Source organism: Suillus fuscotomentosus (genome assembly GCF_016647785.1).
Source record: "Suillus fuscotomentosus strain FC203 chromosome Unknown F5891scaffold_6, whole genome shotgun sequence".
NCBI classification, from domain to species: domain Eukaryota; kingdom Fungi; phylum Basidiomycota; class Agaricomycetes; order Boletales; family Suillaceae; genus Suillus; species Suillus fuscotomentosus.
In genome coordinates, this window is record NW_024539518.1 from 930,151 (window position 1) to 955,682 (window position 25,532).

A 25,532-nucleotide genomic window follows, 5' to 3' on the forward strand; every position below is an offset into this window, starting at 1 on the left:
GACGGAGCCGCATCGAAAAAATACATCCAATTCTCAAATTCAAAGTTGTTATAACGGATCAAAGTAGCACCAGGGTTTCATTGGATATGTACAGATACAAAGACTGGGACCAAATATCTCTGATAGAAGGATATGTATGCGTCATGGTTTCACCCGACCGTCAAGGCCACATAGTAGCAACTTTCCCGAAGGAAAGCGGGTACGGAAGATACAGGAATATGACGCCGCACCATCACAATAGCTCAGCCCTCATCCTCTGCAACAAATCAACACCGTGAGATGGACTCATCGCAAAGGATATAACGAGAGCGAACCAAGCAACAACGCTCAATCTTGTGAGCACCCCGAAGAGCGCCTCGCTCCATCAACCAGAAAGTAACAACGCCATCCAGAAGAACGAACCTCTGTGCTGTTGGCTAACGCTTCAAGCGGTTGAAATGGACACTGAAGAATTTCATGATAAAAATTTACAGCTCATTATATACATATTTTTGAAACTCCGCTAGCTCCCGACTTGCGTTTGCCGATAGGCGACGCGTCGTGTCGTAACAGTCTTGAAGAGTAGGTGTACCTCAATGTCAAGATCGTCGACGTTACCGAGACCAAGAGAATCTGTGTTTACAGGTGGCCTCGACCCATATCGTGGTGATGTCAATGTCGTTTGTCCGCCAAACCTCCGCGAGTGCGTCCTTGCTATGGAAGATTGCTGCGAAGAGGTGGGAGAACTAGGTGGATATTATAACGCGCTATAGTTCACATCACTATCATCAGGCGCATGAAGCTCAACAACTTCTTCGAAACGGGACATTTGATCTGCCCCGCATGCGCAAGGTCCTTGAAAGCCAAAGGGTAACACTATATTAGCTCCCTACAAGTACACACCGTGTAACTCGTTACAGGTATTCCTTCTAATCGACGAGGGCACAGTGCACAAATATAAAGCTGATCTTGCAGACGAGATTGAGCCTCAGATAAATGAGCTTATCGACCGTGCAGAGAAAGGTCTCAATGCTTTAACTCGTCGAGAGGGCTTGATTCAAAGCAAGGTGAGCAATTTACCTCTTGTCTCGTGCAACATGACTTGACGTGCGAAGGTTGAAGTTGCACAGGCCATGCAATCTAGAGTCGCGACAGCACCCACCTCAAATAAGCGTGAAGAAAGACGCCTGCAAATGCTCTCAAAACAACGTCGGCGACTTGAAGACGAAGTAAAAGCTCTGGAATCAGAGATACTAGCCCACACCCTCGGCACAGGAAACAAGCGGAGTGCTTCGCGTTCCTTTGCACCTTGATTTTTTTGGTATTGTGCATGCAAAATTGTACTTATTCTGTATATGTTTTGATATGGTAATTTTGACTCATTTAGTATGCAAAAGTACTCTTGGCACCTCAGTCTCAGTCTCTTTTACTTACCCTCACTATCGCATGATGTGGGAACCAGAACTCCCGCGACCGTTGCCAGCGTGTATTCTGCAAGAAGTCTTTTCCACAGCACCGATTTACGACCTCATTTTATGCGATTTGAGCCCTCGCACCCTCGTGTGGCTTTCCCGCACATGTCGTCGTGCACATGAGGCAGTAACTCACTTTACCCGCCGTGCGTACAATATCAACCGACACTTGTCTCGTTATTTTCCGGATCCCCTTGCATTTCGATCCCTCCAAGCACGCACCGGACTAGTCATTTCAGGCTCCAATGCGTTGCAGTTCCTTGATAGGAGCTTTTATCCCGAATCAGACCTTGACCTCTACGCTCATCCTGGTCACGTTTACGAAGCACTAGAGTGGCTCGACTCTGTTGGGTATAAATTCCAACCTGAGTCGTGGCAGCAACAGGATTGGCATGATGAAGTTTCAGCTGACTGGGATGGTACAGCAAGAAGAGTCGACCGACACGGAGAGATGATGATCAATCATGAACCAAACATGGAGTACTCTGATGTCGCTGGTGTTTACACGTTCAAGCGCTCTGTAACTATGGACACAGAGACGGTAGTGCTCAAGGTTCAAATCATCGCAACAAAGTGCAATCCTATCCAGACTATCACGCAATTTCATTCAAGTTTGTCGATTTGTCGATTTTCCTTTGAATATTTTTGACACTGTACTCGTAGCTTGCGTGATGAATATAATTACGTTCAACGCAGCTTATTCCTTTTACCCCGTTGCAACCTTCGAGGAGCGAATGGCCATCCAAATCCCCGGGTCGAACCAATTGGATGCCGTCGCAAAGTATGTGCAGAGGGGTTGGAGAGTCTACGCAGTGTTCGGGCCGGAACATGCCGCTCGTCCTCAACTATTTCTTTTGGACGAGAAGAGGTGGGTGGGTGATCGTCACTGTTGGTCCATTCCTCTGGACACTACGGGGGTCACGCCCCGCCCACAATTGTCCATATCCTCAGAACACTTCTCCTGGGACCCCTCAATCGAGAACGGTTGGATAATGGAGTGCGGAGGTTATTCTACCGCTACCCATGTACCAAAAATTCGCACCCATCTAGTCATGATCACCATTTTCCGTTACAACTATAGCTATCCTGATGTCAAGCTTGCCAAAGCAATTCGTGACTGGTCGCTGTCCCAGGGCCAACTTAACCACACACAATTAACAAGACAGAATTGGATATGGTGTGTTCATCTCTACTCAAATGGTGCATCGCATTAACACATGTGTACTAGGTTTGACGCTGAAATTCCAAGGTTCCGGGATGTGTGGAGCTCTCATGGGCAGAAATGTACGAATTATCGGAGAAGATGAATCGTGTATTGTATTTGTCGGTCACAAAATTTTTATGACAGTTGGCAACTGATTTTCAAAATGCCAACATCGAGCTTTGTCGGACGGGCACGAGGTGACACCTTTGCAATTGTACATCCGACAAGTCGGCTTTTGATGAAATAACGTTCGCGACGGGCTCCGGACAATGCAGCCCAGGACCTGAACAGGTCGACAAAGACCACTGACAATTTCAAGTGCAGGAGTCAGCGCTCATTGCTATCAACCGTCCATCCCGTCGATGCATTCACGATGCTACACTCACTGATGCCCCTCCAATATTTCAACAGAACACCTCCTTGTGAAGGAATATTTTCAACCTCAGCGTCTAGAGTCACTGACTTGCGAACTTTGTTTGAGCACGGATAATCATTGCAGAGCACAGCACTCATCCAACACGGAATTCTAGGAGATACAGATCTGCGCTAGATAACAAGCTCCTCCAATCTATACAGCCCAACACCGAGTGCAATCTGTTGTTCTTGATGTTTGCGTCTTTTTCTCCATTCGTTCGGGGTTTCCTTCGGCGTTCCCTCAGCCCTCTCCTTCACTATTCGGTTCTGAGCTTTGGCGAAGGGTTCCAATGCCCCTCGAAGGTTCCCCACACGCTCATGAAGTCCTATCTCGGGTTCTATGTGCGACATGATACTTCGAAGCAAATCGTGCGACGGAGGGAATTGCAACAAGGAAACAAACGAAGCGTCCAACAAGACTTGCAGGAAGGATATTGTCTGTAGAGTGTCAGGCTTTATCTGGCTACTGAACACAAGCATACCTTATCGTACGGTGGGGCCGCACCGCCACGGTGTTCTATTAAAGTGTTCGATGCCACAGATTTTAAAAGGGTACGAATATACTCCTCGGTTCCACCAACTGTCCAGCCGTCCAGCAATTCTAAGATCAAAATGAGATCTTGTGCATCTGGCAGGTGTTTTCTGATGGCCAGACGCAGTGCAGCAGGAGACGTTGGATATGAGACGCACATCAGCATATAAGCCGATAGAGTTGGGGTCCAGGCCTTATTGCTATCCACATTCATGACCTCTGGATCGGGCTGTGGCTCTCGCTGCTCATCAATAAGCGCCTTGGCTAGGGAAATCATCTCGTCCTCAGATATATCGACTACTGAGTTGAACGACAACATGATGCTTTCCTATTGCACGAGCTATTATTGACTTTATCATGCTAGAGATAGGAATCACCCACCCAATCGCCGTATTGTTTTAGTGCTGTGAGAAGTCTGCCGTCTACCATGCCTGCGCTGACGACGCGACTCTCAATCAAGTGCCGCATGACACGCGGAGAATATTGAGGCTTGTCAGTGTACTCCTTTGCAAAGAAGAGGGCTAAAAGCTCTTTGACAAAACCGTAACCATAAAGAGCTTCCAACGCCGCTCCGTCCTATTGTCAAACTTGGCATCAGAAACTCCGATCGAGGCTGTAACTGCGCACCGGTGTCGAGATTGACAGTGCATTACTTGAGGGTGACCCACCAGCTGAAGTATGTGCCTTGGCCCATCTGAAAAATGCTTCATCCGCCTTATGGGGTTCATTGCGCTGCAAATGATTCGACATGTCGACAAGCAGTTTAGATCTAGGGTCATTGTCCGCTAGAGTTTCAGCTTTAGGATTCGGTACCAGCCATTCAGAAGTTGCGTGGGTTTTTCCGATTGCACCAGCGATGGTAGATTTCAAGTTCGGATCCAGGGGAATGATGTAAACTATCGAACGATATGGAGACTCGGAGGTCGACGAAGCGGTCCGTGAAATATTTGCAGGGCACAACGTTAACAAGACTTGCCCTGCATCTGCGAGCAATAAATTCATATCAATGCCCTGTTTGATGCTCGGCGCAATAGTGGATGGGATTGGGATAGCATGCGATGCAATAACTACACCGTAACGCATGTCCCAGAGAAGGATTGATATCTCTGATGATGGCGTGGCGGTCATAGCAGCGAGGAGAACCAACGAGGAACCCAGTGAAAGGAGACACATGCCGCGTCCAAAAGAATGGGCATTCGAATGCGATAATTGGGCCAGAGCTAATGTTTCGCCAATCTGTGTCATAGATGTTGTTAGGTTGTTTACCTCGAGCTGATAAGCAGCCCAAGTATGGGATTCATCTTGACGGTATGAGACATCTTCAAATCATGATAGACACAGAAGCTCACTTATGTAGCTCAACACCCCACAGGGACCACAAGAAAGGGCAATTACGTGGTGGTCTGTTTTCCGTCCCGGTACTCCATGGGAGATCGAAACCTGGTTTTGGCCGATGATGGTCATATCCTTGCCAGTAACAAATACAATGGACAGAAGCAGCATGGAGTCAGAGCTCGAGCAGAACACTATGATGGTGTCTGGAGGGTTTTCATGAGGCGGAAAAAAATTACATGATGTGCCAGGGAAGAAAAACACGTCCAGGAAATTTTGTTGATGTGGACATACGAGAGTGGACTGTATGTTCAACTCATCATCTGCGACACTGATATCACCAGTGGAAGATACGAGTAAAATGTTTGAACTTTTGTTGTCTGAGTAGATACGCGCGACTTCATGAGGCAACTGACGATTCCGTCAGTGTAGGATATGATGTTTTAATGAGCGAGACATACCACAATTTCGCGTTTGTCACTTTTACCCGAGGTGCCACCTAAGATTTTCTGCTTCACAATCCATACTGTCCGGTCCCTGTTCTTCACAGCAACCTCTGGTGCGGAAGAGACGAGTGCATAAGTTGTGCATATACGCTCATCATCCTCTAGTGTGCACCGGCTGCTCGCAGGTCCAGAAAATGCGACATTAGATCCACAGGTGTGCGAGGCTACTGTATGAAGTTCAGATAGCTGAAAATAGAGAATTTCCATCAACGGGTCTCTGCAGGAGTCTAGAAAACTCACATCAACGATATGTATACCTTCTGCCTGGACGGTCACTGTTGCATGTCCGGGAAAATCGCGGCCGTATGACGCATATGTGGGATTGTGTACTTTTTCGTGCCTTATTTTCGTTGGAACAGGGTAGCTCGATACTTGGAAGGGCTCTCCGATAAGTGAGCTCATCGAGGTCTGTGTGGAAGAACAATTGTATTCCGAGGTGTCCGGGGAGCCATCCATCCGGGGTCTCAGCAAAGTATCATAACTGGTCACAATTTGCCAAGAATTTCTATATTATATAATCTTGGAGTGTCGTCCACGCGCGTGCGTCTCGCGTGCCAGGGCGCAAACTTCAAGCCCATTGCTCCGCTGCGCTTGCTGGAAATCGATTTCTATATTTTATTTTTGAAACAACTTTGCTCCATCTTGCTCCATCTCTTACGACATACTGCCAAGTTCCCCACTGGCATCTCAACAATATAATGCGCTCCACCTCACTTTCCTGGTATCGTAAATGTGCAAATCAAACTGCGTCGTCTGACTCGTCATGAGGTAGTGCGATGCGTTGTCAACAAATGGCCAAATATCAAGTTCAAATGTTCTGCTAAAACTTCAAAGCACGCATTTATCCCCTAACTCTCGGTGACTCTAAGCTCAGAGACATAGTACGGAACCCATTCACCACGACTCCGAGCCAGCAAAGACATTTCACTGTGTCGTGGTACTGAAATACGGCCACGACCGTCTTATGCAAGCCTGAGAAGTTCAAGTGCGCAAAAAAGTCAAGAACCAGAACGCTTATTCTGCTGACAGCAGAGGTATGTAAAGGTTACGGTAGGCTGCTGTTACCTGTACCACGCCTGTCCCGCATAAGGCCTATGACTGGATGTCGACCTAGCTTTCTCAAGTTCTCGTTTGTTCGACCCTGGCTGATTGACCACGCACACCAGACGCAGACAGGCTGGTGTCCGCAGTTCGATTGTAAGTCGGGATAAATTTCAATGATATCTTGGTTCAATTTTCATTTGGGTCGCAGAGAGGCCACACAGAACCACATGTATGGCATCAGGGCGTCTCGGTCGTTATGGTCACCTAAGGTGGATACCGAGAGTGATTCCTGGTGATTCGTGGTCGATTATCAATCTCTTTTATACTGTGTGGCCAGTAGATCAGGCTCATTCGAAATCGCCAACTTGCAACAGTGCAACATGGCAGCTCCGAGCGCTTCAGCGATTTCAAAGTTGCACCCGCAACCAAGTGCAGATGAGTCGACTCTCGCCAAGCTAGGATATAGGCAGGAATTTCGCAGGGAATTCACTCCCCTAGAGGTGAGCTTGATTTCAGACTCTTCCATGTACGCGACGCAAGCTAACAATTGCAGGTGGCTGGACTTGCATTCAGCGTCGTTCAAGTGGTTCCTTCTATAGCGTAAGCTGTCACTATGGCGCAAGCCAATCTAAATTGTATATCAATGACGAAAAATTGTTCAGCTCCGTGCTCTTTTATACAATACCAAACGGTGGGCCTGTCGCGATGGTTTAGGGTGTAAGCTTTCATCACACGTGGAGATTGCTGTTTGTAACGTCTCACGTTTTCTCTGCGCAGTGGGTATTTGCTTACCCCTTTGTTCTGTGCACCGGGTTGGCGTTGGCAGAGCTCGCATCAGCAGCACCTACTTCTGGCGGCGTATGTCATCGACGCTGTCGCTGTTTCACATTTGACTGAACACAATCTAGCTATACTATTGGACTTACTCTCTCGCTTCTCCACGATGCCGCAATTTTCTGTCGTGGATAGTTGGCTGTAAGTCCTGCATTTCGATGCGACATGCAGCCAGTCCTGACCCATCTGCAGATTCGAATACCATAGAGATGATCACGGGAGTTGGTAAGACGGGTTTCATTCTTTCAGCAGCCTCCCCCTGATCATGCGTGCTAGCTTCCATAAATTGGGCCTGTGCAATTCAAATTACTGCAGCAATCAGTATTGCCCCCTCTGACCAGACATATACGACTACCAACCAGCAGCTCTAGTAAGCTCATTCCCATACAGACACGACACTCTTCATATTGGTTGTTATAGTGGTATATACGCAGCTTTGGGTTTGCCACAAGCTGTCATCGTGAGCCTCGGTACCAAAGTTTTGGCAAGGTTGCAGAGACTATTCACGTTGGTGAATGCAGCGTAGGTGTTGTAGAGTTCGTCCGCGATCATTGTTTCAAACCCTCCAATAGCCTTTGCTTCATAATCATCCTCGCCCTTCCGATCGCGACGCCACTAGATTATCGAAACAGCGCAAATTTTGCGCTAGGGGAATCCACCAACTGTATGTTTCATCGTCCAATTACGCTCGCAGCTCACAATCAGTTGTAGTGGCCGGCTGGCCCTCTGGATTCGCATTTATTTTGAGCTTGATGGCTCCTTTTTATACAATAGGTTAGACCATATTTAACCCACCAGGGGGTTATGATACTAGCGTTCACATGACCGAGGAGGTCTCAAATGCCGCTATGGCGATACCATGGGCAATAGTAAGTGACACTAGAAATGATCAATTGTTGTATTTATCCCAGTCAGGTCGGTTCTATTACCGTATCAGCTGTCCTTGGTTGCGGTATGTAAATTGAATGACATGTCACTCTCATCTTGATGACACATTCTAATCTAGGAGTCAACATCTCCCTTGCCTTTTGCATGGGCACTGATGTCGGCAGCCTCCTCAATAGCCCTATTGGCCAGCCTATGGCACAAATTCTATTCAATTTGCTCGGGCAGCAAAAAGCCCTGGCTCTATGGTGTCTCATTATTATAGCGGAGTACGTTTTAGTGCCGTGTTGCGTATTCCCAGCCTAACCATAGAGCAGGTACATGATGGCATCGAACCTCCTCCTAGTCGGCTCTCGCCAAACGTTTGCATTTGCTCGTGATGGAGCCATCCCTTTTTCACGGTATTTATACCGGATCAATCGCTACACAGGAACATCCGTCAATACAGTTTGGTTCGAAATCATCTGCTCTCTGGCAATTGGACTTTTGTTGTTCGTGAGCACCGAAGCCATCGATGCGGTATTCACAATTGCTATCACCGCGTCGTATATCGCCTACATAACGCCGATCACCAACCGCTTTGTGTTCCAGAATGATTTTAAACCCGGTCCATTTTATCTGGGGAAACTGGTGGGTTAATCGGCGCGATGTATTCTTGAACTAATATGCCTCTGCAGAGCTTTCCAGTCTCTGTGATCGCTGTGGCGTGGATGGCCTTTCTGATCCTTGTTTTCTTCTTCCCCGCGACCCCGCAAACAACGGCACAGGAGATGAACTATACAGTTGTGGTACTTGGAGGGTTCATGTTTCTGGCGATTTCCTGGTATTATTTTCCAGTGTACGGAGGCGTACATTGGTACACTGGACCCATATCCAACTATACGCCGGCCATCAGAGGGGAAAACAGAGACGAAGATTCTATATCGGAGGGGAAGGAACATGATGCCGATATCTATGTTTCAGCGGTGGATGTATAAGAAATGTTCGTATAATACTGTCCTGAAGTCAACGGCATGCAAAAATTATACATATGTTCAATAGTATTCAACAGTGTTGTATACAAACCTAGAGTACGAGTTTTTCAAAATTTGGCCTCGCTGCCTTTACCAGGAGTCTTTGGAAAATTGGTCATGGCGGCCATTACGAACAAACACCGAGCTCGCCTCGTGCACCTCTAAAGTCATGTGCATGCAATTAGGCACATGCGAACATGCGCTCAGGGAGTCGCGTCCCAGAGCTACTGCTCGTTTTTCTCCCGTTATCATTCCTCCTTACCCGTTCTCACATTGACTCTCATCGCTTTGAAGGAAATGTCGGAAAATACCACCACAGTCGTTTCCTCTGCTCCTCTCCATATCTCCAGTAAGGATTTTCTACTTGCCATATATTTCACCCTTGAACATTTTTCTTCCCAGGCATTGCCATCCGCCTTGATGATACTTCGAGCAAGAAAATCGATTTTGCCGAGTTGAAGTTTGATTCGCGTCGACAGGAGATCTACCACAGTTCGGAACAAGACAAACACCTCAGCGCAAAGTTTGATCCCGCCATGTGAGCTCCACCCATGCTGGGAGAAACCCGTTCAGAACATCGTAACACAGTGCGGTGACCACTGAGCGGGTTTCCTTGTTTGTGCACTGTTACTATACTATAGGCACGTTGCTGTGGAAGACCACAAAGAGGTTTTCGTTAAACAGAAAGGACATCTTGTCTAATGCAGAGGATCACAACGGCAAACCAGGTAGACTAATTCGCCTGCAGCTGGGTCGCATCAAACTTATAACTTTATGTGATAGAGTATAGGATGACTGAGGGGACGATAACTGTTGTCATCACAATATTGTCAGTATGTTAGTCTCTTATCTCAGAAGCAAACTGAGCATCCTTGTCTATATCGATCATGATTGTTGACACCAGGCAGCTGCAGTTGACTAGCAGCGATATTCTAAAGGTTTACCCGAGATTCCGGCTACTGGTAATAGGGAATGTCCGTCTCTGACATTGCCCTCAAGTGTAGACGACTCACGCATTCACTTCGTAGACCGGAGTCGGAAAGTCATCACTGATCCAGCAGGCATTCAAAATAAATGAAGTAGTTGAGTCCATGAGATACTGTCATGTGAGGACCATTACTGACATTCACATGTCCTCTACAGCATATTTGTGAACACAGACGTGGTGAAGCGGATATCGACAAGGAATTCATTGCGCCAGAAAATGAACTATTTGTCCTCCACGATAGTCAGGGGTTTGAAGCTGGCGATAGCAAGACTTTTAAGACTGCAAGAGACTTCATTGACCGCCGACGCAAGGAGCCCAAATTGCAGGACAAAATCCACGCGGTCTGGTACGGTCTTCTGGCTTCCGCTGCCGCTCTGCCATACTGATACTGCTTGAAGGCTCTGCCTTTCGATACCTCATGCCGATGGACGCTTGCTTGAGAGCGGAGCAGAGGAATTTCTCAAATTGAGGAAGGAGATACTAGGCGATAGTGCGCAGTGTTTGCATTTTGTTTCTCATGACTCATATTTTAAGTCTAGTTCCGATCATTGCTGTCTTCACCAAGCATGACGTTTTTGTGAACAAATTGGAGCTCGAAGCTGTTGATTCTGACCAATATGATGAAATCGCGCTCGAAGAGCTTAAAGTTACCACATTGGATAAATTGTGTATCCAGCCGCTTAAGGAAGTAGCTGGGAGCGACATCCTGCACGCAACTGTTTCAAGTAAAGGGGTCTAAATTCTCTAGTCCCCAATGCTGACATATTATTATAGCGAACGAAGAGTACGAGAGCACAATAAGACAACTGGTCTATCTTACAACCACGAACATTGAAAAATATGTCGCCAAGAAGCAGCATTAGCAATGATGATAACCCAGCGAGTAGATATCAGTCTTAATGTTAAGCATCAATTGCGTATGCACGATGACTATTATTTTGGTAAAGCCTCGATTTCGCATTTTTACTTTTCGCAGCATCAGCGAGAAAAGTTAGTCTTGCCAGAATCTCACTCTGGATGCTCAAAGATATAACTTCTCAGTTTCTCGGCTTCCAGCAGACACACCACTTCAGAAAAGCGACAGACGAAGCATACAACAGGAAACTCAGCCTAGCTCCCCGTCATTATCATGCCTTGACGTCAGTGCTTTCATTTTTGACTTCCTGTCTTGCTTTTCTCACATTGTTGTTGCAGGTGATGCTATGGGAGGCGGTAACTTCCTCGAAGAGGCGTATGACGACCCATGCAACAACTTCTTCCGAGTAAAACTCTTGTTTCTATGCAAGAGTGCTGCTACTGACAACAAGTACTTGTAGCTGTTGCAGCAATCTCTTGGATTGCCATTGCCATCTCCTGGCTTCCATTTCCCTTCCTTGTTTTCGGCTCACCGCTTGTTGGATGTCATCTCTCGATGTTTCCCACCACCAGATCTGCCTTTACCAGGACTTCGGAAAGTTGGTCATGGCAAGTTTTACTCCTTGCCATGACGTGTAAAACGCTCGACAAAAGTTGTAGTTTGCTGAATCAATGCTGATGCATCACACAGGACCAGTCGTTGGTGCAAGTGTGGGTGGGCGGCTAGTGCCAGTAGAGACATTCAAGATATTGGTTTAAACATCGCCAGCGTGTATAGCAAATCACTTGACTAAATACTACGACGAAAACTTTTGTATGTCTCCTTAAAATATACTTCGAAACACCAAATGAACTTAATCAATGCCATCACGAAAGCGTGAATAAATAAAAGCAAATTTCCCTGCTCCTTGGAGAGTACTAGAGAATTGTTAACTTCACCGAGCATCACACACTATTGCCAGTCGATATATGCACACGCTCTTGGAAAGCGATCGAGCTCATGCCTGTTGCTGCATCAGAGTTGGCCATGATCTCAGTGTGATATTTTCGAACGCTAAGAATCAGGCGTGGTCCCAGCACACACATTTGCCCGACTAAGAAAATTTGAAGAAATCCAGAATAATTCTGAACTTTCAGGGGATTTTGACCCTATAGAAATGATGAACCATGATCGCACGCAGAGGTCAGTAAAATATTGACATACCGCTTCGAAGAGTACTACAGAGAAATCAAATACGAGCTGGAAGCAAGACGTAGCAACAAAGCTACCACCACCGAATCTTCAGTAAGAGGAATAATAATCACACCATGAGCTCACCTCACAAAGTAGACCACGTGAGCTTTCACCAATACCGTGAAACAGTCCGCGGTAACACTTCCTGTCGAATATTGTCGCAATTCGCTGAAGTGTTTTACAGCAATCCAGATTGCGAGACATAGTGTGAGGACCTCCCACATCGTTCCGAGTATCCAAATAATGAGATCCAGATGCAAGTCATCTTCTCCAAAGTCAATCGAGCACTGATGAATGCCGGAGAGAATGAGTTCCTCTGGTATTCATTAATGAGCACTGTGCACATTTATTTTTATTCACAATTAAGCGTACCTCCTGAGAGTGATAGAGTTATCATTACAACGGCCACTCCGTTAAAAATGTTGTCAGCCAGGAAGATGACACTGAGAAATATCAGGATTTTTCTGGATCGTTGATACATAGCATATAACCGAGTGATCATGATGACTTGCAGCATGTTTCAGTCAAGGAAATAACTGTCGCAAGTGCCAAGCTCACCCCCCAGTATTGGAAATACCAAACCACCGACACAATACTGTACGATGTACGAAATAACGCCTAACGAATCCAGTCAGTGACAAGCCTCGGGTAGCACACACTCCAAAATGGACTCACATCTGTGGCAGTATGGTGTAGCAGTCATTAGTGAACTAAGAAGTTAGTAAAGAATAACACTGACCCCTACAGGACACCACGGTCAATTGAAGGGGGATGGTGGGCATCTGTGGAGGAAACTCACTGTATCTGTTAGCGAGATCGTTGGAAGACAGTCTGTATTTGCCGTTGGTTAGGAGAAGCAAAGGCAGCAAATATACTAAGGAGACATACTCAACATAGCCACACTGATTACGAGAGATAGGCAATCAATACGACATTGATTAATTAACCTTCCGAACATACGCAGTACATAAGATTCCAAGGTAGCGCACCTAGGATATGTTTAAGTCAGCTTAGCATGGAAACTACAACAAACAAGCCGCATACACCGAGGTACATAACTGTCATTAGGGACCAGTGTTGCCCCTGGAATTAATTGTACATTCATGTGTGTTCCTCTGACATGATACTCCACTCACCCAGATCAGTTCGACCTAGTATAAAATCATTGTTAGCGAGATGGCCGCCCCAGCCATAGCATTGACATACCTCTTGTCCAAACGAAAGTGCTGAAATAGTTCTAGGATATCAGCAGTCCTTTAATATCATCATGCTCACCCCAGTCATATGTCACTCCAACAAAAGTGGCAACTGCAAAACCGCAGCTAAGGTTAGAATGAGTCGGCTTCAACATTCAACAGCTCTGCACGAACCTAGAAGATAACTGGAATAACGATATCCATTTATGATCGGCCACAAAGTGGGATCGTTTAAGACTATGGTCATATTGATAGAGAATGAGTGTGGGTGAGAGGCAAATTTGGTGGACGTATAACAATGAGATATGCCATGTGCTTTAAGTACCAAAATGAGGTCGAGAGATTATATCCGTTCCTGCAGTGCACGTTACCCAAAGTAAATATTTTCGTATGAAGAAAGATGAATTCAATCCAGGTTGCGTAACATAATTGTTGGTCGTGAAGCAGTCACTGTGCAGTGTACTTTGCCTCCATCATTGGACTTTGTATCACATGCCAAAAATGGTAAGTACAGAATCCAAACGTGGCGTTGGTAGTACGACTCAGATCAGTTTGCACAGCTAGAGACATGCCTATAATTGAGGTGCAGTACTCTTTAGTAAGCATTCATTCGTCGTTTGACAGACCAGTGGAGTTTGTTATTACATTATCCGGATTCTTCTCCATCGAAGGCCAATTTTCGACATGGCCAGCGACGATGCGTGGGGTGCAAGGAAACTTTGAGGCGAACTTGCGGAACATTCTCGACTGCGTAGGAGCGAACGGCAGAGCCGACAGGTATAAATGGGGAGTGCTGCGTAAGATGGTGGCTGCGAAAGTTCGGACGCGGTCCGTGAAATATTTGCAGGGCACAGCGTCAATAAGACTTGCCCTGCATCTGCGAGCAATAAGCTCATATTAATGCCCTGTTTGATGCTCGGCGCAATAGTGGATGGAATTGGGATAGCATGCGATGCAATAACTACATCGTAGCGCATGTCCCAGAGAAGGATTGATGTCTCTGACGATGGCATAGCGGTCATAGTAGCGAGGAGAACCAACGAGGAACCCAGTGAAAGGAGACACATGCCGCGTCCAAAAGAATGGGCATTCGAATGCGATAATTGGGCCAGAGCTAATGTTTCGCCAATCTGTGTCATAGATGTTGTTAGGTTGTTTACCTCGAGCTGATAAGCAGCCCAAGTATGGGATTCATCTTGACGGTATGAGACATCTTCAAATCATAATAGACACAGAAGCTCACTTATGTAGCTCAACACCCCACAGGGACCACAAGAAAGGGCAATTACGTGGTGGTCTGTTTTCCGTCCCGGTACTCCATGGGAGATCGAAACCTGGTTTTGGCCGATGATGGTCATATCCTTGCCAGTAACAGATACAATGGACAGAAGCAGCATGGAGTCAGAGCTCGAGCAGAACACTATGATGGTGTCTGGAGGGTTTTCATGAGGCGGCAAAAAATTACATGATGTGCCAGGGAAGAAAAACACGTCCAGGAAATTTTGTTGATGTGGACATACGAGAGTGGACTGTATGTTCAACTCATCATCTGCGACACTGATATCACCAGTGGAAGATACGAGTAAAATGTTTGAACTTTTATCGTCTGAGTAGATACGCGCGACTTCGTGAGGCAACTGACGATTCCGTCAGTGTAGGATATGATGTTTTAATGAGCGAGACATACCACAATTTCGCGTTTGTCACTTTTACCCGAGGTGCCACCTAAAATTTTCTGCTTCACAATCCATACTGTCCGGTCCTTGCTCTTCACAGCAACCTCTGGTGCGGAAGAGACGAGTGCATAAGTTGTGCATATACCTCATTATCCTCTAGTGTGCACCGGCTGCTCGCAGGTCCAGAGAATGCGACATTAGATCCACAGGTGTGCGAGGCTACTGTATGAAGTTCAGATAGCTGAAAATAGAAAGTTTCCATCAACGCGTCTCTGCAGGAGTCCAGAAAAACGATACTATGTATACCTTCTGCCTGGACGGTCACTGTTGCATGTCCGGGAAAATCGCGGCTGTATGACGCATATGTGGGATTGTGTACTTTTTCGTGCCTTATTTTCGTTGGAACAGGGTAGCTCGATACTTGGAAGGGCTCTCCGATGAGTGAGCTCATCGAGGTCTGTGTAGAAGAACAATTGTATTCCGAGGTGTCCGGGGAGCCATCCATCCGGGGTCTCAGCAAAGTATCATAATTGGTCACAATTTGCCAAGAATTTCTATATTTAATAATATTTTTATACCGCAACAAACGTGTTAAGACGCTTATAGCTACAAGCTTAAGCTGTCTCGGGGTCGATCAGCGTACGAGATAAGGGTATTTAAAGGTATGCTTATTGGCACGAATAGTTGAGAATATATCTGCGTTTATGTTTTTGATGATTTCGGATGCCCCCCTCCGTTCGACCAAGTACCCATAATACCAAGCACGTGCACTGCGACCCTCCGCCTCCTCCGTCCTTCTGTCCGTTCCATTCCCACAGTCACACTCTTCGAATAATTTCTTCCTTCGTCTCTCTCCAAAGCCCCCCAGGAGTCCAGCCTGCCCCTTCATCTATTCGTCTTCCTGCAATGTGGTCATCATCCTTCTGATCTTGAATGCATCAGAGTCGGACTCTTCCATAAATTTGACCAGTGCCTTGATTCCTTTCTCTACATCCATGATTTCACTTGTCATGAAGTTGCGAGAAACCGTGTGCAGGTAGATGCGCTGACGGGTGAATAGGAATAGGGGACAATCGCAAGTTCCGTTCACTTTTTTAACATGTTACGTCGTCGTGCATTCGCACATGTTCGATGATCGGGTCATTGCGTCTGGTAGCTTCTTTTGCAAGCTTGTCTGCGTGTTGATTGCGCTTAATGTTGCGGTGGCCCTAATTAGCCAGACCTTCAAGTTTATACGCGAAGGAAGATAAGTCGTTCCTTCTCATAGGCTCCGGCCAGTCTCAACAGTGCTGATGTAAGTAACGCAGCAATGTTTAATTATCTTCCATCGTGAAGCGTGATCCCGGAACTAAATTACGAGTTCTGGCTATTGCATCGTAAACAACAGCAGTACTTCCACCTGCATACATGTACCCTTGGGCTAAGTCGATTATTTCACCAGCCTGGCTTGGTCACTAATACCAATCTGATTACCCCGCATACTAGTACTTGAAATTCTGAGTCTCGTGCCCGGGTCTGGATCCCATGTCAGTGACCTGGCTGGTGCTGTGATCTTACTCTCTCGGTCGCCGATCTTCTGTTACGTCGGCTTGCTATGGGTGGTGGTTCCACGAAAATCGCTGGGAAAGCCTGAAGATTATTGTGACTGCTGCAGTGCTGAATGTTGAACAGGGACTTCCAGTGAGATTCCATGCAGTCACTAGACCACTGATGATTGGGTTTCATCGGGTGACCCAATAAATATTTCAGCAGCGACTCTAACGAACGTTCTGGGGCGACAACCGTCACATGCCGGGAAATCATTAACGTCGGTTGCAACGTCCCTTCACCAGCATACACTGCTCTCACTTTTGCCTTTGGGTCGCATTTGTTAGGCTCCGCAAATGCTCAAGGTCGTAATACAGAAATCGAGCTCTGGGCCCTATCCCGATTTGAGGGTGACAGCTGCGTGTGTGTTTGCCGTGGTCCTGTGCTGCTGCATATCTGGCGTGTGCTTCCTTCATCCCGGACCGAGTACGAGTAACTCAGTGCTTATTGCACCCGAGACGTCTCATGTACATTCCAACAGCGGAACAACTATCTTCCTATGTCTACAAAGGGCTGTCTAGGCTAAAACAATTTTAACTGTAGTTAACGGGAGTCGACGTGTGGAGCACGTTCGATGTCATTCTGTCATTCTGCCCGCACATGGCGGCCATTAATGATTCATGCATGATTCTGCTTTTGGATTAGAGTTATGGTCGATGGCACAGTACTTGCTGGTATCCGTGAACCGTCGGGTGCTTTTGGAGGCTGAACAAAGTCACAAAATCAAAAATGACATGTACATGGAGTCGAAGATACGTGCATTCCAGTTAACCGGAATGACCCTAGTCGGTTAACATACTTGAATGCTTAAGCGCTTGTTGATGACCGCAGATGTTGAATATTTGAATGATTAAACAGACGTCAAACCTCTGTCGAACAATCAAATAATGGTTTGAATTCCTCTGTGACTACTTGTGGCGCCATTACATAATAGAGATCATCAACTGCACGGTTTAACAGCAAATACTATAGTGGACGCAGATTTACTACGATTCCCACCGGGGGGTCCATCTGATAGTCTTCGAGGAGCTAGTGTGCGATAGTTGGGTTGAACATGTGAGTCCTCTCGAGACACCAAATGCACTAGTTAATTTATCGGTGGGCAGGTCGACTCTGAAAAACTGAGATATCCCGCGGAGTTATGAGTAGGACTAGGACGTTGGCTATATTATTATAGTCCGTGGAAGGATTCGTGTCATGCATCGTTCATTTTCTTCTGACTTTTACTGGCCGGAAACTAAATATAATTCTGACTAACTGACTAAGCCCTAACATGTAGTGGTGCGTGTCGAGCGGATGAATATTACCCCTAAGGCTCTGCCGGGAGCGACTGAACACAATTTTACGGCACGGGAGGCCGTAAATAAGCGATCTTCATAGTAAGTAAGACTTTCTTGTTACCAATCTTTGACTCAACTATCTAGATATACCTGAGTCAGCCAAATCGTTTTGCTCAGTAAGACAGGCACCTCGGCACAACTTTCCAGCATTCCACCCTTAAGTATTACACCAGCTAGTCATGAACCCACTTTCTTTTTGCCCGTTCTCTGTTGACGCTGTCAGTCCGTTCTTGAAATCCACTCGTGGTGCCCTCGAGTGACGAGTCTCTCACAAAATGACAACGACGGCCGACCCGTCATCTCCAGTCAAAGAGACCAAACAAAGCCCAGGCGCATCATGGAAAAAGGACGAGGAGCATATCGTCCCAAAAAATCGTTTGGGAATCGTGTTCTTCGGTTTGATGTGCAGTACATTCTTGGCAGCTTTAGATCAAGTATGCAAATTCTTATGTCGTTCGTGAAAATCTGACTCACATTTTACGAGACTATTGTAGCCACTGCCTTGCCCACAATCGTAGCGGACCTTGGAGGGGGGAATAACTACAGTTGGGTAGGAAGGTTCGTCTATGAAAATCAAGGTTGGTCCCATCACACCAACATCTTTTCATGCAGTGCGTACATGCTGGCATCCGCTTCTTTGGGCCCGCTATACGGCAAACTATCCAATATTTTAGGTCAGTGCTATTTCAGTGCTATGCTTACATATGTCATTAATGATTGGCATCTCCAGGCCGCAAACCCGTACTATATGGGTCCATCGTCATATTTTTAGTATGTCCCCAGCACGTGGATCCCATTTGACATTAACATTATAGATCAGATTGGTTCAGCGTTATGCGGCGCAGCCCAGACTATGACATGGTTGATTGTCTGTCGTGCTGTACAAGGAATTGGCGGCGGGGGCATCATGCAACTCGTACAGATCACTATATCTGACATTGTGTCATTGCAAGAGTGAGCATTTTTAACTAATCCTGGTTTGTTTTTGATCTTGTCTATTTTTCAGCCGAGGCAAGTATGGTGGTTTCATTGGTGCCACCTGGGGCATAGCAAGGTAAGACTGACCGGTCAAGTCCTCAAAGGCTCAAACCTCATCGATTTTCTCAGCGTTATTGGACCATTAATCGGCGGTGTAAGGCCCCCGCATCTTCTGAAGCTATCTGAAATTTGATCATTTTTTTGTACTCTAGGTTTTCACCGATCATATAAGTTGGAGGTGGTGAGTATTCGCATTCTGTTTTCAATCAAAATCTCAATCGATGCGTACCAGGTGCTTCTGGATCAATTTGTGCGTTTGATGTGTATCTCCAATGTTTGTGCTCAGATCGGAAGCTCATTATTGAGACAGACCGACTGGGGGCTTATCTGGGATACTTTTATTCTTCTTCTTAAACTTAAACCCCCATCAAGGAAGACCATTCCGTGACCATCTACGAGAATTTGATTTCGTTGGGCTTTTCGTGATTGTTATAGGTGTCATTTGCGTGCTTATAGGTTTCAACTCGAGCGAAACGACATGTAACGCTATGCTTTCTGTTCTAAAGAACCAAAACTTATCGGTCTTTAGGGCAAAGCGGAGAAACCATTGCTCTCCTTGCTGTGGGAGGCACGTTGCTAATCATTGGGGGCGTTAATGAGATATACACAAAGCGATCCCCCATTATCCCTCCTCGTCTTTTCAAAGTGAGTTGTCAAGAGAGTCATTCATCTTGTCTCTCATGGTTTTCCAGACACGCACAACTGGCTTGATATTAGTTTCTGTAGTCTTCCATGCTGTGGTATTCTTCACAGGTATGTGCGCATACCTGTCTTGGGTCTTAGTAACCATACATATCGTTATTCTAGGTTCATAGTGAGTATTTTGTACACAGCGTTTGTATCTGACATTCTCATGCGGTCTTCTAGCTACCTTCCAATGTACTACCAAGGTCGATCTGTCTTACAGCTTTCGAGTATGCATTTTACTGAATTCAACGCAAGTTCTTGGCGCATCGGCAACGAACTCTGGCATTAAGTGAGCGTTGAATATGTGTCATTGTTTCCAGGTTACTGATATACGCAGAATGCTACCTTATTCATTGACCACTTCGCTCATGTCAGCGCTTTCCGGAATAGTTGTAACCAAAACGGGATCCTACCGTCCTGCCATGTGGTTCGGATGGAGTGTCATGACGCTTGGTTGGGGTCTCATGATCATGTTGGACAATACGAGCACTATGTATGTTTATAGTCACTTCCGAAGTCAAGTGATTACTATAGCTCTTTTAAACAGCGCAGAGCAGGAAATCTACCCCTTGATTGCAGCACTTGGTATTGGTTGCTTGTTCCAGGTGAGTTTACTACATCATCATAACGATCTGTACTCAGCGTCGCTTCTGTGATAGACCCCGCTTGTTGCTGTACAAGCAGCAATGCCTATCAAAGACATGGCCACCAGTACAGGTGCTTTTGTGTTCCTCCGGTGAGTGTTACTTTACAATGTGCATTTCACTGGTACTCATTGGTTTTCAGAACTCTTGGGGGTACGATCGGTATTACGATCGGAGAAACTATTCTTTCCAGTGTCCTTCAGCAGAAACTGCGGGGCATCCAAGGCCTCACCATAGACACTTCTGCGGCAGCCCTGAATGATAGTATCAGGCAGATCTCTTCCATTTCTGTCAGAAACAATTTCATTATCTTTGTTCCGGTTTACTTACAGATCTTACCAGAATCCAGTAGTGCGTAATGAGGTTATGCATGCTTACTCGCGGTCTATCAGTACCATTTGGTTGGTCAACACGCCACTATCTGCATTCGGTCTCTTTCTAGTTCTCTTCATTCGTGGCTACACGCTAGAGCGCACAATCATCCGTGGCGGCGAGAAGAAGTTAGGAGACGTCGAGAAGGGTGCTGTTCAAGTGACGATAGAGGAAGACTCACCAGTCACGGAGTCAGGATATCCTGAGAAGGAAAAGAGACAAGACTCCTGTGACGACACCACTGAACCCACATGAACGGACACGGAAGATGATACTATTGGTGTCAAGTAGAAGATGGAAACATAGAGTGAGGGACATCTGATACCCCTGTCTCAGACCTGCAGGTTGAGTACCTGATTATACCTTGTCGATGGTGGTCTCTGGCGGTGCATGAAGCTTAATGACTTGCATAGCAATTATTTGGAACTAAAATGTATGGCCTGTAGTAAACGGAATAGAGCTTTGTATGTATTTCTCTCACTTGCAGATCGATGTCAATCATCTAATATACTCATGTGTGGAATATCAGCATGGTGGCTTGCTAGAGTTCTCGTAATCAACATGAGATACACACTATCACCGCGACAGTCTGCCTTGTCTTGACTCGTGATCAGTTGCATCAAGACGTTTTTCCTTCGCGTGCATTGGCAAGACGATAATCTGGATCATACCGTGAATAGAATAAAAAGTTCGATGAACCGGAACCTGGATGAAACCACCATGACGGAGCAAAGCCAACGCGACAGCACTAGAATATTAGCGGGCTGACTATTGCAGCACCTGCAAATCATTCTTCAATATCGACGTTTATAATTAGCCACGAAAGCAAAAATACTTCTACGTAGCAGGTCACGTGGGATGATTTTTCGAAGTAGTAACTTCATTTTTGCGATCCTTCACTGGCACTGCTAGTCACTCCCGTCGGTCTTTTGTCCATCTACTGCTAGTCTAGCGCAGGTGATCAGTATATCAATGGCTGCTCGGAACGACGAAGATGCGGAGATGATAGAAGTTCGCCCTCGCAAAAGGATTCGCAGCAGCACAAAACGCAAACGTGCGACAAGTCCCACTCACTTGCCCAGAGTGCCTATATTGTTTGCACCATTCCGCGCTCTGGGGCTAATCACAAACCATATACCATTCTATATACAAACCCGCTCTTACAAGGATGCAACTGAAGGGCCCCGGATACACATTTTGACCTGTCTTGGCAGATCATGGGCGTTATGGGAGGGGGGTAAGATGGGCCTGTTATTTGTGGGTAAGTTATTGGTATGTCTCAAGTCAGAAGGCATGCTTGATTTTCCTGTGTAATGGTGCACAGGTCCGGAAGTTCAAGACCCTATTTCGTGCCTAGTTATGGATGGAGATGCTGTTTGGGCAGCGTCTGGCGTACATGTAATCAAATATCTCCGAGGAAAAGAGGTAGGAACTTTCAGATGTTCCACGTACTTTTTTGACTTAATTACAGGTTTCGCGTGTGTCGAATCCGCTCCAGACCCCCTTAGCATTCGTCATTCTATTTGGTACTCAGTTGCTTGCATTGACGGAAGATGGTGCGCGGATGATAATATGGGAGGTATCGACCAATGGTGCGCTTTCTACTCGATCACCTCGAGTATTTGTTTCATAATTACTCCAGAACAAGCCCTATCTACAACTATTCAGTTTGATATTGGGTTTACTGCTACATCAATTCTCCATCCTGCTACATATCTGAACAAAGTTTTGGTTGCCGGCAAGGAGGGCGATATGCAACTTTGGAACATCCGTACACAGTGAGTTGAATATCTGCAATCTATTACTTGGATTCAATGGCTACTACAGGACTTGTATACACAAATTTTCTAATTCTCTATTGCGCACATTACCATCTCAGCAGCATATGAACTCATTGTCGAGTCCCATCACAGCATTAACGCAGTCCCCTGCTATTGATGTAGTTGGTGTTGGTTTTATGTCAGGAGAAATATCTGTGTACGACGTTCGTGCTGATGAGCGGCTGATGAGAATGTACATGGATAATGGTGGAATCAAAGCTTTATCTTTCCGGAGTGGTACGTTGCTATAAGCACGAGCAAACTCAATTCTGATCTCGTTGCATACTAGATGGTCACCCGATTCTGGCGTCTGCCTCGTCATCTGGACACATAGCTCTCTGGGATCTAGATTCTGGAGGCCGGCTTCTGCACCTCATCCGGGGTGCACATGATGGTGCTGTTAGTGCACTTGAGTGGGTCCCTGGTCAGTCTGTCCTCATCAGCTCAGGTGAGGATAACAGCGTCAAGGTAGTTATAAGAACAAGAAAGTCTATTTATCACTGATGATCGTTAAATAGCAATGGTTGTACGAATCCCCTACCGCTGTTCCTCGACTCCTGAAATTCAGATCTGGTCATCATGCACCCCCACATCTCATTCGATTTTATGGCGAAGATGGTAAACAATTGCTGTCTGCATCAGCAGATCGTACCCTACGGTATATTTCTGTTGTTCGAGATTCGAGGTCATACGAAATGTCGCAAGGTGGGTATTGAGTGCAGAATAGTGTTATTAATGGCTAACCTGAATTTGCGCAGGATCTCTCGCACGGAAAGCTACGACTCTGTCAAAACCTCTTACTTCGTTGAAATTCCCTCCTATCACCTCCATTTCTTGTTCCTCGACACGATCCAAGGACTGGGATGACGTTCTGACTGCACATGCTGATGAGATGTGTGTACGGTCTTGGACAGTACTCAACAAGCGCGTTGGAAAGCACACGTTCAACTCCGCTGAGAGTTCCAAAAGGAAGTCTCCCTCAGGTGTTGTGAAAGTACGTCGTCTTTCTTGCTTCATTCTGTATCCTCATCCTGTAATTTAGTGTGTTTGTGTTACTGCTTGTGGAAATTTCGGTCTTGCGGGATCTTCAACCGGAGAGATACACATGTGGAACATGCAGTCTGGGTTGAAGCGAAAGTCGTTCAAGGTTGGACCTTGCCCTCAAGCCGTGATTGATCGTCTTGAGCTTTCGTCCATGACAAAAACAAAAGCCAGCCAGCGTAGTATTACTGGCCTGGCATCAGATGCTCTGAACCGCGCAGTCATTGCCACTACTTCAGATGGCACTGTGAATGTGAGAATTCTTGCTGCTTTCACCGCTTTCGACTCGAAATGACTGATGGTTATAGTTCTTTGACTTCCACACCTGCACTCTGGACCAAGTGATAGTTTTACCAACTCCAGCTAGTTCGATGATGTTACAACGAGACTCTGGATTACTTGCAATCGTCTGCGATGATATGGTCGTTCGAATCATTGACATCGAGACTCGTAGAGTCGTCAGAGAACTAGCGTGTGGCGTCCATGGTCGAATACTTGACATTGTGGGTTGCGGACATTACGTTGGATTTCAGAACTTTGCTGAAGCAGTAACAGGCATTTTCGTCAGATTCCCGTTGGATAGTGGTCACATCGTTGGACTCTGTGATACGGACATTCGATATACCTACTGGTCAGCTAATAAATGCGTTCCGCACACCTAGTGTTGCCACGAGCATTGCGTTCTCGCCGACAAATGACTTTTTGGCCACTACACATGTTGACAGCGTTGGCATTTTCCTTTGGTGAGATGCTACGTATCAACTCCTTATCTCAGTTGATAACTCTGGATAGGGCAAATCGGTCTCAATACTCTGAGGTTGCATTCCGTGCAATTTCAGAAGACGATATTGCGGAAGTTGCGCTTCCTTCGATGCAAGGATCTGAAGAAGATGAAGGTGAATTAGTCGTTCATTCAGTTCTATGCATAATCGCTGATTTATATCCAGCATTAGAAGCTTTGGAAAAACTGGGGGTGGAAGATAAGCCCGCAGACGTCTTCTCGACGCCATCTCAATTAGATGGAGATCTTGTGACATTAACGTTACTCCCTCGTGCACGTTGGCAGACACTGCTGAATTTGGAGGTTATACAGGTTTGCACTCGTCTGTTTGTTGTTTTACACTGGAATTAATTATTTTGTAGCAACGGAATAAACCAAAAGAGCCACCGAAGAAACCTGAACATGCACCGTTCTTCTTACCCACGTTACCGGGCGTCGAGCATCGCTTTGCGGTCGAGGAGAAGAAGCAAGAGATGCAGGACAAACACACCCGCAGACTTGACAAAATTGCTGTGAACTCGCAAAGCACGTTACAAAAGTTGCTGGTCGAGTCAGATAAAAATAGCAGCTGTATGATTCTTTCTGTTCGCAAATGTTCATGTTGACTCAGGCTTCTTCCAGCGAATGATGCATTGTTCGACTACATCAAGAGCCTCTCGCCGGCGGCAATTGATTTGGAGTTGCGCTTGTTAGCGTTCAACAGCCTCAAACAATTTCTTCGCGCCATCAAGCGACGCCTGCAGTCGCACCTTGACTTTGAAGCTGTGCAGGCACTACAAAATGTCGTCCTGCGAATCCATGCGGACGTGATTATCGAAAATGAGGATTTGCGGACTGAGTTAGAGGAACTCGTGAAAGTGCAGAAGAAAGAGAGTGGGCGAGTGTTGGATTTGCTGGCTTCGTCACTCGGCACACTTGGTTTTGTTCGGGATATACAATAGACAGTGTCCCCTAACCACAAGCACACAAATAAACAAGAGGCAGCGAATTGTACCACTTTGATAGCAAGCTTCAAATTTTAAAGTTGACAATGTTGATCCACAACTTCAAGTCCATTT

General features: G+C 46.2%; 10 protein-coding genes across 10 annotated transcripts; 8 read left to right on the plus strand and 2 right to left on the minus strand.

Moving 5' to 3' along the window:
• The first annotated feature begins 51 nt into the window (after nt 1-51).
• On the plus strand, nt 52-437 carry F5891DRAFT_1007129 (uncharacterized protein). The gene has a single exon (XM_041360456.1). The coding sequence runs from the start codon at nt 87-89 to the stop codon at nt 276-278; it is 192 nt and encodes a 63-aa protein (XP_041231476.1). The 5' UTR covers nt 52-86; the 3' UTR covers nt 279-437.
• A 138-nt stretch (nt 438-575) lies between these two features.
• Nucleotides 576-1,235, plus strand: F5891DRAFT_905998 (Spc19-domain-containing protein; the record flags this gene model as incomplete). Its single annotated transcript, XM_041373544.1, has 4 exons — nt 576-716; nt 772-849; nt 900-1,046; nt 1,095-1,235. Coding segments are annotated over 4 exons (507 nt in total), but the record flags the coding sequence as incomplete, so codon positions are not given.
• A 193-nt stretch (nt 1,236-1,428) lies between these two features.
• On the plus strand, nt 1,429-2,665 carry F5891DRAFT_943040 (uncharacterized protein; the record flags this gene model as incomplete). Its single annotated transcript, XM_041374457.1, has 2 exons — nt 1,429-2,062; nt 2,115-2,665. 2 exons carry the CDS (start codon nt 1,429-1,431, stop codon nt 2,663-2,665), a joined length of 1,185 nt encoding a protein of 394 aa, XP_041231478.1.
• A 536-nt stretch (nt 2,666-3,201) lies between these two features.
• On the minus strand, nt 3,202-5,889 carry F5891DRAFT_1274949 (uncharacterized protein; the record flags this gene model as incomplete). The annotated part of the gene is made up of 7 exons (XM_041370190.1): nt 5,680-5,889; nt 5,395-5,625; nt 4,951-5,344; nt 4,229-4,902; nt 3,983-4,177; nt 3,552-3,929; nt 3,202-3,507 (listed from the first exon to the last, which is right to left on the minus strand). The coding sequence occupies exons 1-7, from the start codon at nt 5,839-5,841 to the stop codon at nt 3,202-3,204; spliced, it is 2,340 nt and encodes a 779-aa protein (XP_041231479.1). The 5' UTR covers nt 5,842-5,889.
• A 974-nt stretch (nt 5,890-6,863) lies between these two features.
• Nucleotides 6,864-9,179, plus strand: F5891DRAFT_1125894 (amino acid/polyamine transporter I; the record flags this gene model as incomplete). Its single annotated transcript, XM_041364027.1, has 15 exons — nt 6,864-6,983; nt 7,037-7,083; nt 7,146-7,191; nt 7,261-7,341; nt 7,392-7,458; nt 7,510-7,542; nt 7,594-7,687; nt 7,738-7,839; nt 7,890-7,981; nt 8,029-8,091; nt 8,116-8,186; nt 8,233-8,269; nt 8,324-8,471; nt 8,520-8,832; nt 8,880-9,179. 15 exons carry the CDS (start codon nt 6,864-6,866, stop codon nt 9,177-9,179), a joined length of 1,614 nt encoding a protein of 537 aa, XP_041231480.1.
• A 715-nt stretch (nt 9,180-9,894) lies between these two features.
• Nucleotides 9,895-11,254, plus strand: F5891DRAFT_631361 (uncharacterized protein). The gene is made up of 7 exons (XM_041372563.1): nt 9,895-10,189; nt 10,244-10,297; nt 10,359-10,549; nt 10,602-10,693; nt 10,743-10,928; nt 10,978-11,193; nt 11,245-11,254. The coding sequence occupies exons 1-6, from the start codon at nt 10,103-10,105 to the stop codon at nt 11,064-11,066; spliced, it is 699 nt and encodes a 232-aa protein (XP_041231481.1). The 5' UTR covers nt 9,895-10,102; the 3' UTR covers nt 11,067-11,193; nt 11,245-11,254.
• Nucleotides 11,221-11,785, plus strand: F5891DRAFT_1182973 (uncharacterized protein; the record flags this gene model as incomplete). Its single annotated transcript, XM_041366236.1, has 4 exons — nt 11,221-11,323; nt 11,398-11,465; nt 11,520-11,657; nt 11,750-11,785. The coding sequence occupies 4 exons, from the start codon at nt 11,221-11,223 to the stop codon at nt 11,783-11,785; spliced, it is 345 nt and encodes a 114-aa protein (XP_041231482.1).
• Nucleotides 11,786-13,756: 1,971 nt separating this feature from the next.
• Nucleotides 13,757-15,046, minus strand: F5891DRAFT_631438 (uncharacterized protein). Its single transcript, XM_041372564.1, has 2 exons — nt 14,732-15,046; nt 13,757-14,683 (listed from the first exon to the last, which is right to left on the minus strand). The coding sequence occupies exons 1-2, from the start codon at nt 14,883-14,885 to the stop codon at nt 14,130-14,132; spliced, it is 708 nt and encodes a 235-aa protein (XP_041231483.1). The 5' UTR covers nt 14,886-15,046; the 3' UTR covers nt 13,757-14,129.
• Nucleotides 15,047-18,142: 3,096 nt separating this feature from the next.
• On the plus strand, nt 18,143-21,342 carry F5891DRAFT_1007209 (MFS general substrate transporter). Its single transcript, XM_041360457.1, has 20 exons — nt 18,143-18,525; nt 18,576-18,649; nt 18,704-18,765; nt 18,822-18,862; nt 18,912-19,045; nt 19,098-19,145; nt 19,199-19,223; nt 19,282-19,310; nt 19,362-19,379; nt 19,440-19,609; nt 19,659-19,774; nt 19,822-19,882; nt 19,937-19,943; nt 19,997-20,019; nt 20,072-20,105; nt 20,154-20,309; nt 20,364-20,421; nt 20,476-20,552; nt 20,603-20,750; nt 20,803-21,342. Exons 1-20 carry the CDS (start codon nt 18,367-18,369, stop codon nt 21,085-21,087), a joined length of 1,725 nt encoding a protein of 574 aa, XP_041231484.1. The 5' UTR covers nt 18,143-18,366; the 3' UTR covers nt 21,088-21,342.
• A 324-nt stretch (nt 21,343-21,666) lies between these two features.
• Nucleotides 21,667-25,473, plus strand: F5891DRAFT_1007215 (Utp21 specific WD40 associated putative domain-containing protein). Its single transcript, XM_041360458.1, has 15 exons — nt 21,667-22,093; nt 22,157-22,257; nt 22,304-22,424; nt 22,475-22,610; nt 22,660-22,889; nt 22,942-23,120; nt 23,171-23,357; nt 23,411-23,646; nt 23,695-23,946; nt 24,002-24,196; nt 24,249-24,436; nt 24,486-24,589; nt 24,641-24,786; nt 24,837-25,044; nt 25,096-25,473. The coding sequence occupies exons 1-15, from the start codon at nt 21,805-21,807 to the stop codon at nt 25,413-25,415; spliced, it is 2,892 nt and encodes a 963-aa protein (XP_041231485.1). The 5' UTR covers nt 21,667-21,804; the 3' UTR covers nt 25,416-25,473.
• Nucleotides 25,474-25,532: the final 59 nt, after the last annotated feature.

Excerpts from the sequence above, each read along its gene's own strand:
- F5891DRAFT_1007129 (XM_041360456.1), top strand. The coding sequence starts at position 87 with ATGTACAGATACAAAGACTGGGACCAAATATCTCTGATAGAAGGATAT.
- F5891DRAFT_631361 (XM_041372563.1), top strand. The coding sequence starts at position 10,103 with ATGATTGTTGACACCAGGCAGCTGCAGTTGACTAGCAGCGATATTCTA. Across the intron at positions 10,550-10,601 it reads GACAAAATCCACGCGGTCTG|GCTCTGCCTTTCGATACCTC; the intron begins GTACGGTCTTCT and ends TACTGCTTGAAG. Across the intron at positions 10,694-10,742 it reads GAAGGAGATACTAGGCGATA|TTCCGATCATTGCTGTCTTC; the intron begins GTGCGCAGTGTT and ends TTTTAAGTCTAG.
- F5891DRAFT_631438 (XM_041372564.1), bottom strand. The coding sequence starts at position 14,885 with ATGCTGCTTCTGTCCATTGTATCTGTTACTGGCAAGGATATGACCATC. Across the intron at positions 14,684-14,731 it reads TGGGGTGTTGAGCTACATAA|ATGAATCCCATACTTGGGCT; the intron begins GTGAGCTTCTGT and ends CATACCGTCAAG.
- F5891DRAFT_1007209 (XM_041360457.1), top strand. The coding sequence starts at position 18,367 with ATGACAACGACGGCCGACCCGTCATCTCCAGTCAAAGAGACCAAACAA. Across the intron at positions 19,146-19,198 it reads GCCACCTGGGGCATAGCAAG|CGTTATTGGACCATTAATCG; the intron begins GTAAGACTGACC and ends CGATTTTCTCAG. Across the intron at positions 19,775-19,821 it reads TCCCTCCTCGTCTTTTCAAA|ACACGCACAACTGGCTTGAT; the intron begins GTGAGTTGTCAA and ends ATGGTTTTCCAG.
- F5891DRAFT_1007215 (XM_041360458.1), top strand. The coding sequence starts at position 21,805 with ATGGCTGCTCGGAACGACGAAGATGCGGAGATGATAGAAGTTCGCCCT. Across the intron at positions 23,647-23,694 it reads CTCCCTCAGGTGTTGTGAAA|TGTGTTTGTGTTACTGCTTG; the intron begins GTACGTCGTCTT and ends CCTGTAATTTAG. Across the intron at positions 23,947-24,001 it reads CTTCAGATGGCACTGTGAAT|TTCTTTGACTTCCACACCTG; the intron begins GTGAGAATTCTT and ends TGATGGTTATAG.